At 40.8% G+C, this 18,439-nt stretch overlaps 2 protein-coding genes across 4 annotated transcripts in view; one reads left to right on the forward strand and one right to left on the reverse strand.

Annotated features, from left to right (window-relative positions):
- PKD1L3 (polycystin 1 like 3, transient receptor potential channel interacting) overlaps positions 1 to 18,439 on the forward strand; it is a 69,034-nt gene that overhangs the window by 47,599 nt on the left and 2,996 nt on the right. Inside the window, exons 25-33 of the mRNA XM_057314214.1 lie at positions 4,792 to 5,107; positions 6,347 to 6,480; positions 10,023 to 10,150; positions 10,758 to 10,918; positions 12,281 to 12,491; positions 12,926 to 13,027; positions 14,651 to 14,782; positions 15,150 to 15,229; positions 18,307 to 18,362. Coding sequence (XP_057170197.1) covers positions 4,792 to 5,107; positions 6,347 to 6,480; positions 10,023 to 10,150; positions 10,758 to 10,918; positions 12,281 to 12,491; positions 12,926 to 13,027; positions 14,651 to 14,782; positions 15,150 to 15,229; positions 18,307 to 18,346 — 1,304 coding nt within the window. The 3' untranslated portion in view covers positions 18,347 to 18,362. The remainder of the gene's footprint in view (positions 1 to 4,791; positions 5,108 to 6,346; positions 6,481 to 10,022; positions 10,151 to 10,757; positions 10,919 to 12,280; positions 12,492 to 12,925; positions 13,028 to 14,650; positions 14,783 to 15,149; positions 15,230 to 18,306; positions 18,363 to 18,439) is intronic.
- IST1 (IST1 factor associated with ESCRT-III) overlaps positions 15,980 to 18,439 on the reverse strand; it is a 29,694-nt gene continuing 27,234 nt past the window's right edge. For all 3 annotated transcript variants that reach the window (XM_026495144.4, XM_057314216.1, XM_026495142.4), the window contains one exon: positions 15,980 to 17,353. In XM_026495144.4, coding sequence (XP_026350929.1) covers positions 17,168 to 17,353 — 186 coding nt within the window. In that variant the 3' untranslated portion in view covers positions 15,980 to 17,167. The remainder of the gene's footprint in view (positions 17,354 to 18,439) is intronic.

The following is an 18,439-nucleotide window of genomic DNA, read 5'->3' on the forward strand; positions in this document are numbered from 1 at the left end:
TGACAGTTTTTTGTCATGAAAGGATGTTGAGTTTTGTCAGACGTTCTTTCTGCATGAGACGATCATGTGATTTAATCCTTCATTCAGCTACTGTGGTGTATCATGTTCTTTGAACTGTGTATGTTGAATCATCCTTGCGACCCAGGGATAAATCCCACTGGGTTGCAGTGTGTGATCTTTTTAAATGTACTTTTGAACTTCGCGTGTTCACATTTTGTTGAGGAGTTTTGCATTTGTGTTCATCAGGGATATTGGCCTGTGATTTTTCTTTTCTTGTAGGTTTTGGTATGAGGGTAATGTTGGCCTCATAAAATGAATTTTGAACAGTTTCCTCCTTTATAATTTTGATGTTAATTCTTCTTTAAATGTTCAGTAGAATTTACCCATGAAGCTCTCTGGTCCCGGTGTTGTCTTCATTGGGAGGTTTTTGACCGTCTCCTTACTTGTTATTAGTCTGTTCAGATTTTCTATTTTGTCATTATTTAGGCTTAATAAGTTGTGTGTTTCTAGGAGTTTATCCATTTCTTCTAAGTTGTCCAGTTTTTTGGTGTACAATGGTTCATTGTAGTCTCTCATAATCCTTTGTTTTTGTGATACCAGTGTTAATGTCTCCTCTTTAATAATTTTATTTGAATCCTCTTTTTCTTGGTTTAGTCTAAAGGTGTGTCAGTTTTATCTTTCAAAAAATTTAATTTTTGTATTTTCTACTTATCTAGTCTTTATTTCATTAATTTCTCCTCTAATCTTTATTATTTCTTTCCCTCTGCTAACTTTGGGCTTAGTTTGTTCTTCTTTTACTAGATCCTTGAAGACCAAAGTTAGCTTGTTTATTTGAGATCTTTCTTTTTTCATAGAATAGGTGTTTATTGCTATAAAGTTCCCTCTTTAGAACTGCATTTGTTGCATCCCATAGTTTGGTTTGACATTTTACTTCCATTTTTGTTGGTCTGAAGGTACTTTTTAATTTTCTAATTTGACCCACTGTTTGTTCAGAAGTGTGTTGTTTAATTTCCATGTGGTTGTGAATTTTCCAATTTGCCTCCTGTTATTGATTTCTAATTTTATACCATTGTGGTGAGAAAAGATACTTGACATATATGCTTTCAGTCTCCTTAAGTTTGTCAAGACTTGCTATGTGGCCCAAAATAGGATCTATCCTGGAGAATGTTCCGGTGCGCGTGAAAAGAATGTGTATTCTGGTTGAATGGAGTGTTCTGTATGCATCTTTTAGGTCCACCTGGCCCATGGTGTTAACAAGTCTGCCATTTCCTTATTGATTTTCTGCCTAGATGATCTACCCATTGTTGAAAGTGGGGTTTTGAAGGCCCCTAGTGTTATTTTATTGCTCTTTATTTCTTCAATCAGGTAACATTTACTTTACATATTTAGGTGTTCCAATGTTGGGCACATATATATTTACAATTGTTTTGTCCTCTTTATGAAGTGAGCCCTGTATCACTTTATCACGCATGACCTTCTTTGTCTGTTGTGACTGAGTTTAACTGAAATTCTATTTTATCTGTTATAAGTTAGAGCTACTTCTGTTCTCTTTTGGTTGCCATTTGCATGGAAATTTTTTTTCCGTACCTTCAGTTTCAGCCTGTATGTGTAGAGTCTCTTACAGGCAGTATATTATTGGATCTTGGACTTTTCTCTTCAGTCACTGTCTTTTGATTAAAGAATTTAATCTGTTGACATTTAATTATTGATAAGAACTTATTGCCACTTTATTGTTTTGCAGTTCCTTTCATTTTTTTGTAGTGGTATGCTTTAATTTCCTTCTCTTCATCTTTTTGCATCTATTTTAAATTTTGCTTCAGTGTTATCACAAGGCTTACATAAAACATCCTAAATTATAACAGTCTGTTTTAAGCTGAAAACAACTTAGCTTTAATCACATACAAAAACTCTACACTTTGAGGGGCCTGACTGGCTCAGTTGGTAGAGCATGTAACTGTTTATCTCAGAGTTGTGAGTTCAAGCCCCACATTGGATGTAGAGATTACTTAAAAAAAATAAAAATAGACAAGATTGTGCTGCCTGTACATTAAAAAAAAAAAAACTCTACACTTCTCCTTTCTCTGTGCTTTATGCAATTGATGTCACACTGCCTTTTTTGTTGTTGTCATCCATTAACATATTACTGTAGTGGTAGTTATTTTTAATACTATTGTCTTTAACTTTTATACTAAAGATAAAAGTTATTGGGGCTCCTGGGTGGCACAGCGGTTAAGCGCCTGCCTTCGGCTCAGGGCGTGATCCCGGCGTTACGGAATCGAGCCCCACATCAGGCTCCTCCGCTATGAGCCTGCTTCTTCCTCTCCCACTCCTGCTTGTGTTCCCTCTCTCACTGGCTGTTTCTCTCTCTCTGTCAAATAAATAAATAAAATCTTTAAAAAAAAAAGATAAAAGTTATTTACACACCATTACAGTATTACCAAATTCTGAATTAGACTATGCATCATTACCAGTTTTATACTTTTATGTTGTTACATAGCATTCCTTTCCTTTGAGCTAAAAGAATCCCCTCTAGCATCTCTTGTAAGACAGATCTGGTGGTGATGAACTCCCTAATCTTTTGTTTGTCTGGGAATATTTTTATCTCTCCTTCCCTTCTGAAGGACAGTTTTGTTGGGTATAGTGGTTTGGGTTGGCAGGTTTTTTTCTTTCAGCACTTTGAGTATATCATTCTACTCCCTCTGGCCTGCAAGATTTCTGCTGAGAAATCAGATAGCCTGTGGGGGTTTCTGTGTGTGTGTAAAGTTACTTTTTTTCCCCCTACTATTCTCATAATTCTGTCTTTGACTTTAAAATGTGATAAACAATAATGTATCTCAGAGTAATCTTCTTTGGGTTGATCTGACTTGGGGTCCTTTGAGCTTCATGTACCTAGATGTTTATATCTTTACCAAAATTTGGGAAGTTTTCAACTATTGTTTCTTTAAATAGCTTTCTGCCTCTTTCTCCTCCTCTGGGGCTCCCGTGATATGTATATTTGTGCTTTGACAGTGTCCAGAATACACATAGGCTTTCTTCACTTTTATTCATTTTTCTTTTTGTTCCTTGAACTGGCTAATTTCAAATGACCTATCCTCAGGTTCACTGATTCTTTCCTCTGCATGATCAAGTCTACTGTTGGAGCTTTATATTGAATTTTTCAGTTCTATCATTGAATTACTCAGCTCCAGAATTTCTGTTTAGTTCTTTTTTATGGTTTCTATTTATTTAAAATTACCGTTTTATTCCTCTATTATTTCCCTGATTTCATTTATTTGTGTTCTCATGCATTTCACTGAGTTTCTTTAAGAAGATGATTTTGAATTCTGAGGCAGTTCCCAGATCTCCATATTTTAGGGGTCATTTAGTGGAACTTGATTAGTTTCCTTTGATTGTGTCATGTTTGTCTGACTGTGATCCATATAGTCTTGCATGGTGTTTGTGCATTTGAAGGATCAAACAACTTTTCCAGTCTTTATAGACTGGTTTTGGCAAGTAAAGGCCTTTCTCCTATCAGTTGCTCAGGCTGATGAGATTATCTCCAGAATCTAAGTTGATCTGGGATGGAGGCAGGTCATGTGGCTATTGTTATGTCCATAATGGGGTCTGCAGTTTGTAGGCCTGTTACCAGGGGCTCAGATATGTGTGGATCTGGTCTGGTCTCTGGGTGGACAGGACTGACCGCAGAACCTTGTTCAGTGGGGCTGGCATTGGTACAAGGGTTGAAGTAGAGCAGGCCTACTGCAAGAATGAGTGTGGCTCCCACCAGATTTCTGGGAGGGCTCCTGCTGGGTCACTGGGTGGGTCCCTGGGCAGGCAGGATGGGCCCTGGACTGTGGATGAGAGGGACTGGAACTGAGTCCCCAGGCTCTTCAGGATCCACAGCCAGGACCAGTGTCTACAGCCCTGGTTCTTCAGGGATGGATGAGTGTCCCCCCCCCCCCCCACCCCAGGACTGCTCCCTGACCATGGCTGGAATGGCCTGGAGCCAAGTTAGAAGTTTTGGGATCTGAAGTCAGACAAGGCTGGTAGGCTTATCTCCAGGAGCACTGACAGGTGTGTCTCCCAGCAGGTCTGTGGACTAGCAGGACGGCTCACGTACATAGCCAAGAGGGGGTGGAGTCCAGTTAAGGGCCATTTCAAGATCTACAGACAGACTGAGTTTGGTGAGCTTGCCTCCAGGGACTTTTGGACTGTAGCTGAGAGGGACTCTGAACTAAGGTCTGCAGGCCTGTTATCTGAGACACAGGCAGAAGTGACTCCTGGGTCCCTCGGTATATGGTGCTGGTGGCAGGACCAAGACCAAAAGGTACTGTAGCCAAGCCCACTGTGGGACAGAACTACTTCTGGGTCTATTGTCAGGACCACAATTGGTGAGTCAGCCATCTGGGCATGGAGCTGCCTTCTCAGAATGGCCTTTGTCAGTGTTGGACGCCACTGGGCTTTCACAGCTCCCTACCTTTGGATCCCAAGGCCCCCACAAAGGCACTTTCATCTGTGGATGGCTGCCAAAGTATTGATGCTGAGAGGAGATACATGCAGGGCACCTCCTCTTTCACTGTCTTGCTGATGCCTTTCAGTTGATTCTCATTATTTATCTAGATCATCTGTGTATCATTTACAGATTCTGATCATTTCACTTCCTTATTTTTATGCCTCTTATTTCTTTTTGTTACCTGGTTGCATTAGCTAGAAATTCCAAATATGTTTTTTAAAATAGTGGTGAAAATGTGCATTTTCTGTTACTAACTTAATGAAGCATTTATAAAAATGGTTTCTTGTTCTTTTTGTTAGGGTTTATTGCTGATGGGAACTCCTTTCTTTTGGGCAACGTTCTGCTTCGTCAGATTCGCATTCCCAGTGCCATGCTCCTTCCAACTGGAGTGTCTCCCCAAGAACAAGTGAAGCCATCTTCCCAAGATCAGGAGGATACAGAGAACTATGGAGTAAACTGGGGCCCCCCTGATACAAACATCACAAAATCAGACAGCATTTGGCATTATCAGAATCAAGAGATACTGGGTGGCTATCCCATCCAAGGGGAATTTGCCACTTACTCTGGAGGAGGGTACGTTGTGCAACTTGGAAGAAGCTCTGGTACCGCAATGAGGTGAGCAAGCCTGAGCTCTGGACAAGAGAGCCAGGACATGTCCATTCCTAGGACAGTTACAGCTACCATAATCCTACTCTGTTGTGACACTTGTATACACTTCTCAGACTTTTAAGGAAGTGTATCTTTTAGTTTAAAAATTCCTTGTTCCACCTCAAACTACAGGTATGTTTTGGTGTGGCAATTTGCTAAAACTCATTTGTTTTTCTCATTGGGAAAACACCTACCAATTTCAATCCAGGTACCTCTAGTTTAGGCAAACTGTAATCTTCAAATTTAAGAGGAAGCATTGCCTTCCATGAACCATAATCAATCCAAAATTCACAAATTGCCAGAGGCGTTAGATTGTTTTGTATGTGTATGTGATCTTTATCATTATATATGAAAAGGCTTGAATTATCTCTTCGTTTGAATTTACAGCAAGAGTTCACTCAAAAACAATGATGCCAACCAAATAACATTTCCACCCCTCACACCTCTCAAAAATAGCTATTTTTTTTTAAAGATTTTATTTATTTAATAGAGAGACAGCCAGCGAGAGAGGGAACACAAGCAGGGGGAGTGGGAGAGGAAGAAGCAGGCTCCCAGCGGAGGAGCCCGATGCGGGGCTCGATCCCAGGGATCCAGGATCACGCCCTGAGCCAAAGGCAGATGCCCAATGACTGAGCCACCCAGGCGCCCCCGGAATAGCTATTAATAAAGAGTAGCATTCAGCAGTGACTGGGTGGCTCAGTCGGTTAAGCGTCTGCCTTCGGCTCAGCTTATGATCCCAGGGTCCTGGGATCAAGTCCCGCATGCGGGTCCCTGCTCAGTGGGAAGTCTCCTTCTCCCTCTCCCTCTCCCTCAGCCCCTCCCCACTACCCATCTCTCTCTCTCAAATAAATAAAATCCTAAAAATAAATAAATAGTAGCATTTAACATTTAGAAGCAGAAGTAGTGGAGTAGTAGAGGTAGCTGACATAAATCTACCCTAGGTGTTAACTGCCAAGTATGTTTTCTTGAACATTTAACTTGTGAATGCTATTATGAAAACCTTCATCTTTATAGTCTTCTAGATTTATATTTGTGTTAACTAACACTAGTGAAAGTTTGGGCATTAGTAATAATACTTCATATGTAAACGATACTTGGAAATGTAGTTTGCATCTGGTATGTGATATTGGAAATGCCAGGGCATTTTTTTCCTTTGCAGGGTTGAATGGAGAAAGTGGCTGACTCTGTCCTTCTCTGTTTTCCCAGAGTTCTGCAGCATCTTGAACAGAGCCACTGGCTTGACCATTGCACCAAAAGCCTGTTTGTGGAATTCGTGGTCTTCAATGCTAATGTGAACCTGTTCTGTGTAGTGACCCTGATTTTGGAGTCCAACAACGTGGGTAGGAAGGTCTCTTCTCTCCTCTCTCTGACCTGGGTATCTCAGGAGAAGGCTCAGTTTCTTTATTTTATACTATTAAAAGACAGTATTTTAATTAAAGTTATTATACATAATTTTAAAAGTCAAATAGTTCAAGGCAAAAAGTAGCAGTCCTCTCTTCCTCCCCACCTCTCTCCCCCTCCCCAGAGATGGCTACCTCCAGCTTTTTTAACTGGTTCTTTGAAATTTAAAAATTAACAAGCTTATTACCTACTCCATGAATTTTCAGTTTTAGATATTATCTATTTCTTCCTATGATGAGCATTTAACTTTCTTATACCCACATATAACCCACTCACACACACTTTTTGCTTTCCTCGTTCTCCCAATATAGTAATAATTTATGGTTAGTTCAATATTTATTTCCATTATTGTGATTAAATAAATGATTTTTCAAAGATGAGCCATGTAATATATTACAATTTCTTCTACGTTTTCCTTAGAGTTTATAATTACCTCTTTTTTTTTTCATTTGCTTGGTTTTGCATGGATCTATCATTGATTCATCTCCAAACTCCTCTTAGAAGTAAAAATCTCATTCTGTTCAAAAAGCATCAAGCAACCTATTATTTTACTTTTAAAAGATAAAAGGCCCTCTCTGGGGCCCTCCATCCTTTTGGTACAATTCAGCTTGGTTATTCTCTGGTCTGCTGTACAGCACTTATCCTGGATTCTCCCTACAGTATCATCCTGGCGATTATCTTGACCTCTCCCCTCTGTTGGATCTTCTTTCTTCTGGATCCCATGTTTTCCTCTCTGGGTTTACTTTCTCATTTTGCTGGAGCATATCCTCCAGGATATTACTACAAGGGTGCATAATTTTTTGAAGCCTTCCAGGTCCAAAAATGTTCTTATTCTGCCATCACACTTGATTGCTAAGTATTCTGGATACAGTTGTTTTTACAGAATTTTGAAAAGTGTAGCTTCTCATGTTGTTATTGAGAAGTATGATGCCCCCACCTCCCAGAAGGTTTTAGAATTTTCTCTCTCTTTATGGTGAGTCCTTTAACCTGGAAATGTGTCCTTAGGTTCTGAGAAATTTTCTGACAGATTTCTATTAATTTCTTCTCCATTTTCTCTGTTCTCATTTTCTGGTATTCCTGGCGTTTTGACATTAGGATGCCTGGACTGATCCTTTGATTTTCTTGTTTTTGCTTTTCCATCTTTTTATTCTAGTTTCTGGGAGATTAATTTAGTAAGTGGTTTGGAAGTTGAAGTATTCATCTTGGTAATTTAATTTTCAAGAATTCTGTTTGTCCTCACAATATTTTTTTTTTCACAGTATCTTGTTCTTTTATGGACACGGTATCCTTAACTCTCTGAGGATGTTACAGGCTTTGTTGTGTTTTTCCTGCTCTTTCTCTAATGCCCCTGAACTTTTTTTTTATTTGTTTTGGTCTCCGCTTTTCAGGGGTAAGAGGTTCAAATATATGGCTGTTTTTTCATACTGAAGACAGACAGTAAAAAGCAAAAAAATGCTAGTTAGCACCTCTTTGTTCATGGAAAGAGCTTCTCAACTACGATCAATGTTTTTGGGGGCAGTTTTCACATAGAGGGACCCTCCAAACTCCTCCTCTCAGAGCCTGTTGAAAAAAGGGACTGGGAGGCATCTCACCATGCAGTATAAAAACTTTCTCTTAGGGGCGCCTGGGTGGCTCAGTGATATAAGTGTCTGAGTCTTGATTTCAGCTCAGGTCATGATCTCAGGGTCTAAGATAAAGCCCCAGGTTGGGCTCTGCGCTGAGCTTGAAGCCTGCTTAGGATTCTCTCTCCCTCTGCCCCTCCCCTGCTCATGCACACACTCTGTCTCTCTCTCGCTCTCCTCCCTCAAAATAAAAATAAAAAACTTTCTCTTAATTCTTTCCCAGACCATTACTTGCAAATAGACCTGGTGCCCCTGACTTCAGATTCTTTCTAGTTCAACAATAGGAAATAAACCTTTAGTTTTAGTGTGGTGGAAGGCAGGATGGGTACCAAATACCTAGTTGTGAATGGTGAGGCAGGCAGTCCAGGTATGTTCAGACTTGCAATCAGTTCTTCTGTTTTCAGTTTCATCTGACCTTACATTCAGAAGTACCTAATGCTGGCAATTTTCCAGTCTTTCTGGGCTTGCTTCTGGGTTTTCTACACAGCTGACTTTGGTTTCAACTTTCTTGAATCTACTATCATTCTTCTGTTTTCCAGCTTCCAATGGTTGGTTGCTGTCATCTACCCTCCTCTTTTCTTTGGGTTGTTTTTTTATCCTGTCACTGTCATTATAGTGGCATTTTATGAGATTAGGGGGAAGCTTGTATATTCAGTTCCCCTACACTTAACAGGAAGTGTGCCCTAATCAAACTTACTTTCTCTTTCTTCTCTTCCCCAGAATTTGCCCACTAGTATCCTTCCATTTACCACCAGGTGTTACTTCTGATCAGGAGTTTTATAGGGTAGACTTCTACACTTTTCTAAATGAAGCATGAAGGCTTCCAGAGGGTCTTCATAGGGTTTTTTATTGTTAGTAACTACCAAAAAAAATAGTCATACATATGGCTGAAGTTAACATGGGAAAAGTCCCAATCTTAAGAGCTAACAATGTGACGTACAATTCCTTTTATTCTTAAATGTACTTTCTACTACCAGGGGCACATCTTAATGCTAATATTTTGGGGTTTTATGAAAGTTTATATTCACAAGACCTTTCATGATTTTATAAACAACAATCTCACTGTCCTTCTAGGTGGAATCTGAGGCTTTTTAGTCCATCCTTTTATAAATGTCTGAGTATTCCCAGGATACTATTAGTATTCATGGGGTTTTAGTGCTTTACACGTAGAAAGTAACTAAATTTGAAATGGCTCAAAGCACTTTCATCATACTAATTTCTGAAAATGTATTTTCGATAGCTTTAAATTCCACTCTCTCCACACTTTACATTGCAGTCATCAGTTCTCTACCAAACCTTATACGGCAAGAGTACAACTAGTCGGTGCATCTCTGCGCCTGTTCTTGCTCAGCAAGGGCAACACCTGTTAACAGCTGTGAAGTCACAGTGCTCTCGAGGTGGGATCACGAGCACATCCTTCCCCTCTACTGACAAACAATGCATTTCTCCAGTAGTTATGCATGCGTGATCTCAGTTAATATCCATGACGGCTCTAGAGGAAATTCCAAGTGAAGTATAGAGATTCAGGAACATTTAAATAGATATTCCGGCGGGGCACCTGGGTGGCTCAGTCGGTTAAGTGTCCGGCTCTTGGTTTTGGCTCAGGTCATGATCTGAAAGTTGTGAGGTTGAGCCCCACATCAGGCTCCAAGGTCAGCAGAGTCTGCCTGGGATTCTCTCCCTCACCCTCTGCCCTTTCCCCCATACGCGTTCTCTGTTGAGAGAAATCTTAAAAAAAAAAAAAAAAAAAAAAAAAAAAAATCCAGAGACAGTTGCACTGATTTCAAACACAGAGTTTGAAAGGAAGAGGGCACAAGCTTTGAAGACTCTTGACTGTAGGTGTTCTTTGTTGTTCTTAGGTGCCTTCTTCCCCTCACTGAGGCTGGACACTTTAACTTCCCTTCAGGCATCAAAGAAGGACTTTGCCTGGTCTGTCATCTCACAAGTCATCTATTACCTACTAGTGTGTTACTATGCCTTTGTACAGGTGAATTGCAAGTGTCAGATGTAAGAAATTCTCAAGGTTTCCGTTGTTATCAGGGGAGCTCCACAATGAGCTATTACAAGAATTACGGCTATGACTTTGATCCTTTCCAGAGCCTGAATTCAGCTACAGGCTGACTGGCTTTCTACCAAGTAGCTCTTCCAGTTTTCAAGAGTTAAGGAATTAAGTCTGTAAAAAGAATATTGTTTTTTTGTACAGTTGTATTATCCCTATGAAGGTAACAGCAAGAATTGAAAATACGAACAGAGCATGTACTCAAAAGTACAGGTAATGGCACCAAAACAGAATCTATCCTAAGACAACACATCTTATTTTCAGGCTCGATAACTAATTTGAAAACCTTTTTAAAACTAAACAAGAAGAATGAAATAATGAGTGTATCCAATTACAAGTTGTATTGGAGAAAGCCAGCTTTTCTGTAAGCAGCTCTGAGTGACTACAGAGCAGAACCAAGACCATAACCCATTGTGTCCAAGTTAGATTTGGCAAGTGCCCAGCTTAGTGTTTTGCCGGTGGTAAAGTATTTCGTCAGGGAAAGACCTGGCTAATCTTTAAGGCCAGCAGCAGTGACTGTGATGTCTGTGTTTAGGGTCATCGGCTGAAACAGCAGAGATGGAGGTTCTTCACTAGGAAAAGAAACATCCTGGACACGAGCACAATCCTCATTAGCTTTGTCCTCCTGGGTCTTGACGTGAAGCTTACTTCCCTGCATAAGAAAAACATGGCACGATATCACTATGACCGGGGCAGGTAAGGAGCCTAAGGAGCACAGGCTGTTCCTGTTCAATGTCTAAAGTTTCCTGATGACACACAAGTATTCTTTCAAACTCCCCCTCCTCCTCCACTGCTCTATCAGTCCTGTATTTGTGTAATACAGGAGTTAAACACAGAACTCAGACTAATGTCCACAGCTGAGAAAACAATTAACAAGAAACCGTTGACACTGCTAATCACATTGAAAAGCTCCTGCATTCATAATACGATGAGTATGTGCTTGTCAAGGGTAATGCATTTAAATTGCATATAGCAAGGATCTGGAAGTAGTCATATTTTGCACCCTGGCCAAAGAATAAAGCCTGAGGCATGACAAATGATCATCCTTTAAATAAAACCACAACCCAGTACTTATTTTAAAACCAAAGGGGGTCGCTTTCTGGGTAGGGATGTCCATCCATTAGCTTATTCATACTTGAGACATTCTGCTTCCCCTTTGGGTAATTTCTCTGGTCTTTCCGGTGGGGAAGAGCATCGATTTCCTAAACCAAGTATTGCCATGTGGTACTTAACTTTCTCAGTAGCCAGTAGTCTGGACTGCTGATCTGTGTAATGAGAAAATATCCCAGGTCATCCCTACAGACGGCCATTTATGCAGGGACCTAGGTCTTAGACAGTAAAACAGTTGTGATCAAGTGCCAACTTGCTCTGTCTATGGGAATCTTTCCAAGTAACTTAGTTGCTGCAACACAAGATTATGAATGTTTCTCACATAACACTCCTCACTTCCAGGTTATCAATCTTTTGTCAAGAGAGTGCAAGCACAAGCGGGGAGTGGCAGAGGGAGAAGCAGGCTCCCTGTTGAGCAAGGACCCTGATGCAAGACTCCATCCCAGGACCCTGGGATCATGACCTGAGCCGTAGGCAGGCAGACACTTTAACCAACTGAGCCAGCCAGGGCTGGCTATCAATCATCTTTCTACTTTGAGCAGTGTTACACCTGTTAGATCAATTACCCTGAGAGAATATAGGATTAGAGCGCTACAGAAAACAGACTAGCATAATACCACGTCCCATTAGGCTAAGTCCTCTCCTTTTGAGAGGAGGGATTTAACTCAATCCAGAACAGTGGACGAGGATGGCCTTGATTTGCAGGATGAATTCTGAGTAATCCGCTACGGGTTGTAGTTCAGGGTTTCTTCAGATCTCCCAACCAAATACATGGCCTTTTGCCAATGCTCTCACATCCCCAAGTACCCGAGGCCACACTGGAGAGTTCTTGCATCAAGTATTTAATGTAACAGGACTCACAGAGCGGCTGCACTTGAGCAGGGGAGGCCCTGGAGAAATGGGTGGCATTTACTTCAGCTGAGTAACTGTCAGCCTTCCTTGGTACAGGTTCATCAGCTTCTATGAGGCAATAAAAGTAAACTCAGCAGTCCTTCACCTCATGGGCTTCCTGGTTCTGTTGGCCACCGTTCAGCTGTGGAACCTGCTGCACCGTAACCCCAGGCTGCAGGTCATCGGTAGATCACTCAGCGAAGCCTGGGATGAGGTGGTGGGCTTCTTGCTGGTCATCCTGATCCTGCTCACAGGCTATGCCATCACTGTAAGCCCTCATTCCCAGGGTCTGTCTTTTCCCAAATGCTGTGGCCTTGGAATCACATTGCTTCCCAAGAAAGCACTATACGGAAAACCATCAGTTCAAGCTGGCAGTGGGTTTTGGAAGAAACCAGTGGAATAAGAAAGCTGGTTTTTAGTTGTAGTTCCATACTTAACCAGCAGTATGACTTAAATGCAGGCATCTGTCTCCTAAAATTTAGCCCACAGGGTGATGTGAAAGCCAAATAAACTGATATGAAAATGCTTTGTAATTACAAAGGAATTTTTTTAAGGCATAGTGATTTGCATGGCCACTTAGGCATTTCTTTGATTTCCATCCCCTTTGGTCCTGTATTGGTCTCCTTATCAAGCCAGGAGGAAAAGAACTGAAATCAGCCCTACTGCTCTCCACCCTAATTGAATAGTCTTTCTCCTTTTCAGTTTAACCTGCTGTTTGGATGGAGTGTCTCTGACTACCAAACTTTCTTCAGCTCAGCAGTGACTGTTGTTGGCCTCCTAATGGGAATCTCTCATCACGAGGAGGTGAAAACCCCCATCCTGGTCTCCCTCCAGGATTCTGTTTTGTTTACTACACTTAACAAGGCGAGAATTGCTTACAAAAGCAGCCCCTTCTGTACCACTGCACACTGGAAAGGGACAGTGTAGATCCTTTGCCCTTCCATTTTATGGTGCTATCTATGCATACAACTTGAGTGGCTATTACATTCAGAAAGGTGTCCCTTTTTCAAGCACCTAGTCCCAATTTCTTCATTTCTTGATCTTACTGCCAGGACGCTGGGCCTGAATTTATGCTCATAAGCTAGCCAGATTAATATTATTTGCTGCTTCTTTCTCAGTGGCCTTTTGAAGTATACAATGAAAGTGTCTTTTAAATTAGGGAGGTACAGTTCCAGAAAGAACTGCAATATTTCTGTCCATAGTTGATAAATGGGTCATTTCAGAGAGGCTATTATTCTCCCCTAAGAACTACCAACACAAATATCTTTCTATTCTATATAAAAAAAATAGGAAACCCAGATGAGGATTTAGAGCCCTAGCATATATAGATTTGATCAGGACAGAAAAAACTACAAATTAGTGAAATTGTAAAGATTTTCATGAAGTTTAACCTTCGGAAAATGTAGAACTCATGTTAGTAATTAAAATAGGCAAGTGTACATAGTTTAACATAGTTTCTAATGTGGAAAGTTCTCACCTTCCTAAGATCCAAGAGACTTGTTACGGTTCTAAATTCAATTAGGGAATGAAGCCTTCACCCTTGGAACACTTTTATATATTAAGACACTTAAGGAAGTAACAAAACAGTGAGCTACTGCTAACACCTCCTTTCTGACTTAAAAAAAAAACAAAAACTTTAATCATAACAATACAATGTGAAAGGAAAATGGAGTATACTTACTAGGAAAAGTTTTATATCACAAAGACTGTGCAGGTTACTTGGTTGACGTAGAGTAGCTATAATGAAGCAATTATCTGGTCATACAGATTCCATCACAGTGATATTTATTATAAGTGTTCATCCTCTAAGTTGTTGGGCTGTTGTTTTTTTAAACAGTACCCTAGTGGCAACAGTGAATTAGCCAATACCAAGGGAAAATAAATGTCTTTTGTTAAAATGAACACGTAAACTAAAATACTCTTATTTGGAAACCACCATTGTCCCTGTATTTGACGATGATCTCGTCATGCTGAAAATTAAAGAATGGCAAAACTCAGTACTTATTTTTAAAAGACAACACTAAAAAACCCCCAGAAAACAAAAGCCCTAGTTTTTTATGGTTAACTTGTTAAATTTTATTGGAATGCTCCTGTGTTTATAGAGGTTCTTAGAATGGCAGAGACAGTTTTTGTGATTTCTGATGTTATTCTTTCAATATGCTTTTGCTACTCTTTCAAGCTTCTGTGCTTAGATATATTTTCCAGAGCTGCCAAAACTCACACGGGCTTTGAATCATTTATAGTGCCACTGTGACTTACCTGTCCACTCAAAAGCATTTTCCTTTTTAATAGTTTTGCTTCTCCCCCTAGTTTCCACCGAATATTTTATGTGAATATATCACAAACGTTAGCATATAACTTACATTTTTAAAGTAGCAGTTAAACTGTCAGTGTTTAAAATCAAAATATTTTATTATCTCTTCCCAGGTTATTGCTTTAGACCCAATCCTGGGATCCTTTCTGATTTTCACCAGTGTCTTCTTGATGGTACTTGTGATCATTAACCTTTTTGTTTCGGTCATTCTCATGGCCTTTGGTAAAGAAAGAAAGTCCCTTAAGGTAGGTAACACTCCAACTTGGTAACTGAAATAAAAACTTGTCATGATTTTATCATTAGAAAAACTCCACTGTTGCTGCTCTTACGACTACAGACCTACATAATGCACAGTATCAGAATAGTCCCTTCATTAGTCTCCGTAGCTCTGCGAACCATCTTCACAGAACACCCAGTTTACAGGACATCTACTGTTCTAAAATAGCGGATCCAACTATTAAGTAGCAGAAACAATCCAATGCCTGACAGTAAATCATTAAAGGAAAGAGTATCTTTACTATTAATACTATTTTTTAATCTTTTGGTACTTTTCCCCTCCAACATTAGCATCAGTTTTAATTCCCTCACTTTTCTCCTTTTGTCTTTGATTAGACTCTGAAAGAAGGTGCACTGATCAAGAAGGTGCTACAGAGGCTCTCCAGTTTGCTAGGAATCCAGCGGCACCAGAACACGTGAGCAGCCATGATGGCAATAGGCATTAATACTGAGGTTTCAAAAGATGAACTACCTTGGGGCACCTAGGGAACTCAGTTGGTTAAGCATCTGCTTTCAGCTCAGGTCATGATCCCAGGGTGGTGGGATCGAGCCCCATGTCGGGCTCCCTACTCAGTAGAGAGCCTGCTTCTCCCTCGCCCTCTGCTTGTGCTCTCTCTCAAATATTTAAAAAAATTAAAAGATGAACTATCTTTGCATGGTATAGGTTAGAAAATTACCGATTTATAATACATGGTTAATTTTGTAAATCACTGAGGAATCAAAATCCCCATAGCATCAAGTTCTTAGGTTTACGGATCACTGTGAGCCAAGGGTTAACACTACAAGAGTGATACAGGATAATCCAGCTCTGCTGCCAAACAGCAAGTAAAGAAACACTCACCGCCAATGTTTTCAGCATGGCTGTGGGAAATATGTATGAGTCAGAGGTGGGCTCACTGCCGCTTTTTAAAATCAAATATACAAGCATGAGGTTTGGCTAATGGGGAGCCCTGTCCCAGAGGATTAACCAGGCAAACTCACAAATGCTATCTGGGCTTAAATACAGAAACAGAAATGGACTCCTTGCTGCAGGCATCCACATTACCCAAGGAACCAAAGGTGGGGTGGGGCTGGTGCCCAGCATGGGTCACATGCTTAAAATACTCTCCATTAAAATCCAAATCTGCACCTCATCACTTGACCAAAGCAGTGGAGAAAGCAGGGCACAGGATTTTTAACTTTATTATCAGCTACGGAGCTATGAGATACAAACCAATCAAAAACATTAAAGTTACTTGAAACAGGTGTGTACATTTACACTACCCAGAAGCCAGAGTCGTATCTTCTGATCCCAAAGCCATCCCTCTGGGGAACAATGGCCTCAGCTAAGGGGCAAAAGAACACATAGTAAGAGTCTCATCCACCTAGGAAAGTAGTGAACAATTATAGCCACATTTTTTATGGGCACCAAAAACTTATCTGAAATCAGTTTTTAAAGGTTCTCTTAAAGTTTTCAAATGAAAACAGGAACCCCTCCTCCTCCTGTAGGCATTCCAGCTCACTACCCAAGAGACTTGAGTACTTCTATTAAGGCAACTGGAAGCCCACCTTAGCCTTGAATGGTGACTTCTGCCCAGTGTGTGACCTGTCCTTCGTTTGCCAGTAAATACAATCCAACAGAACATGCTATGGGGAAAAACAGGAATTTATGCAGTGCTGCCCTCTGGTAAAAGGGAACACAGCACTCAAAGCAAAAGGCCACGGAGGGCTCCCTGAGAATCCAGTAGAACTAACAGAAGCCTTCAACTTTCCCAATAAACTTTGTAACTGGATCCAGGTAGAATAGTGCCCTGCAGCAAGGAGTAGTGTATATGCCAATGAGAGGACCCAGCTTCCAAGAACTGTTACAGTGGCTTCCAGAGTCAGTCTCTCCCATTCATAGCACACTTTGCTTTGATTCTTGCTCACCACAAACCCCTCTGTATAGAGGGGTTTGTTTCTAAGTCTAGAACTTCAGCACCGGGCTAAGAGACTTCATGAAGTATTCTTCTCCGTGTCCAGCCATCTTTGGCAGCTCTCCTCACAATGCTTTCACCTTCCCACTCCCCTGTGGAGGGACAGAAGGACAGGTGGTGGGAAAACCTGGGCTCACACTCAGAAACAGACAAGCCCGGCTGCCCAGAGTCAGCTGCTCTAGCCTCATAGTCTCTAATCATTAGTCTCTTAGGAGCAAGAGAGAACTGGAAAGCAGCAGAATTTAGAGCAGGAAGAGAGCCCAGAGGAAGAGTGTGCTCAGTGATGGTTAAGAGATGAAAAAGAATTTCATGGAGATTCTTTGTTACAAGGAGAAACAGCTGAGTCTCAAATCCCAGAGCCCAGAGGTTGCCTGGTGTAAGAGACCTAGGTTTTCTTTTTCAACTCTTCAAATCTCCGGGAAAGATCATCAAAGTCAATGTCCTCAGATGCTGAGGTGTTGGCACCAGCAGATGCAGTTGGTAGGGTGTCTGGCACAGACGGCAACTCTGGTAGTACAAAGTTGTCGTAGGTATCCACAGGTCGGGAAGGGGGTTTTGCAGAGGCTTCCGGCTTGGGCCCAGGACCTAATGAAATTAGGGTAAGGAGCACAGTGTTACAAACACTAGAGAAAAGTGGCTCAGATCCTCAAAGCCCACAATCCCCTTTGGCAGAAACAATAAATATACAAGAGAAAACACTGGTTTTAAAAAAACAATTCTAAAGATCAAGAAAAATTTTCAGGACAATTAGTATCTACATTTCCTTAACACATTTGAATCCTGTTTTACTTTCCTATGGTGAGAAAGAAGATTAAGGGCAATTCAAAGTGTGGTACTTGCGACTAAGTACAGACAGCACTCACTCAGACTGTCCCCTTTCACAAAGGTCTGCTCCCATAACAACAAAGTCCAAGGAGTGGTCCTAAAATTCTGTTGGAAAGAGCCATTCTTTAAGGCTTAGGGGGAATAATTTTTTATAAGGCATGTTAATGTCCTTATTGCATGATGTAATAGGATCTGAATTACCAGTCTTCCATTTTGTATTTTACAAGTTAAAACCATCCCCCTCTCTACCTGTTCATTTCAATTTGTAGCTAAGTTCTAGAAAAGGCAAACCTCAATTAGTTTTAGAGACTAAGAACAATTGGGTGCCTGAGTGGCTCAGTCAGTTAAGCATCTGACTCTTGTTTTCACCTCTGGTCATGATCTCAGGGTCATGGGATTGAGCCCCATGTCTGGCTCCGTGCTGAGGGAGAAGTCTGACAGAGATTCTTTCCCTCCCCCCCACCCCCAACGCAGGCACATGTTCTTTTTCTCTAAAAATAAACAGTGTTTGCCTCCAAAGTAGAGAGTGGACCGATGGGGTTGAATGGAAAGGAACATAAGGGAACTTTCTGGGGTGATGGAAATGTTCTACACCAGTTTTACTGAGGTTGTTTATATATATATATATAAAATCAAAATTTATCAAACTACACCATAAAACAACTATCTCCAATTTAAAAAGTATGCCCCCCCCAACCCCCATGTTTCCACAGGGCTGGTACTGTGTTGTTTTCTGAGTGGATGACCACATGAGCATGCTTGCTTTGTGGTAAGTCATTGAACTATTCATTTACAGTTTTATCTGCCCCCTCTTTAATGCTCAAGTTTAAAAATGTTACCTCTATC

Source organism: Ursus arctos, unplaced genomic scaffold (genome assembly GCF_023065955.2).
Source record: "Ursus arctos isolate Adak ecotype North America unplaced genomic scaffold, UrsArc2.0 scaffold_19, whole genome shotgun sequence".
In the NCBI taxonomy this organism is placed as follows: domain Eukaryota; kingdom Metazoa; phylum Chordata; class Mammalia; order Carnivora; family Ursidae; genus Ursus; species Ursus arctos.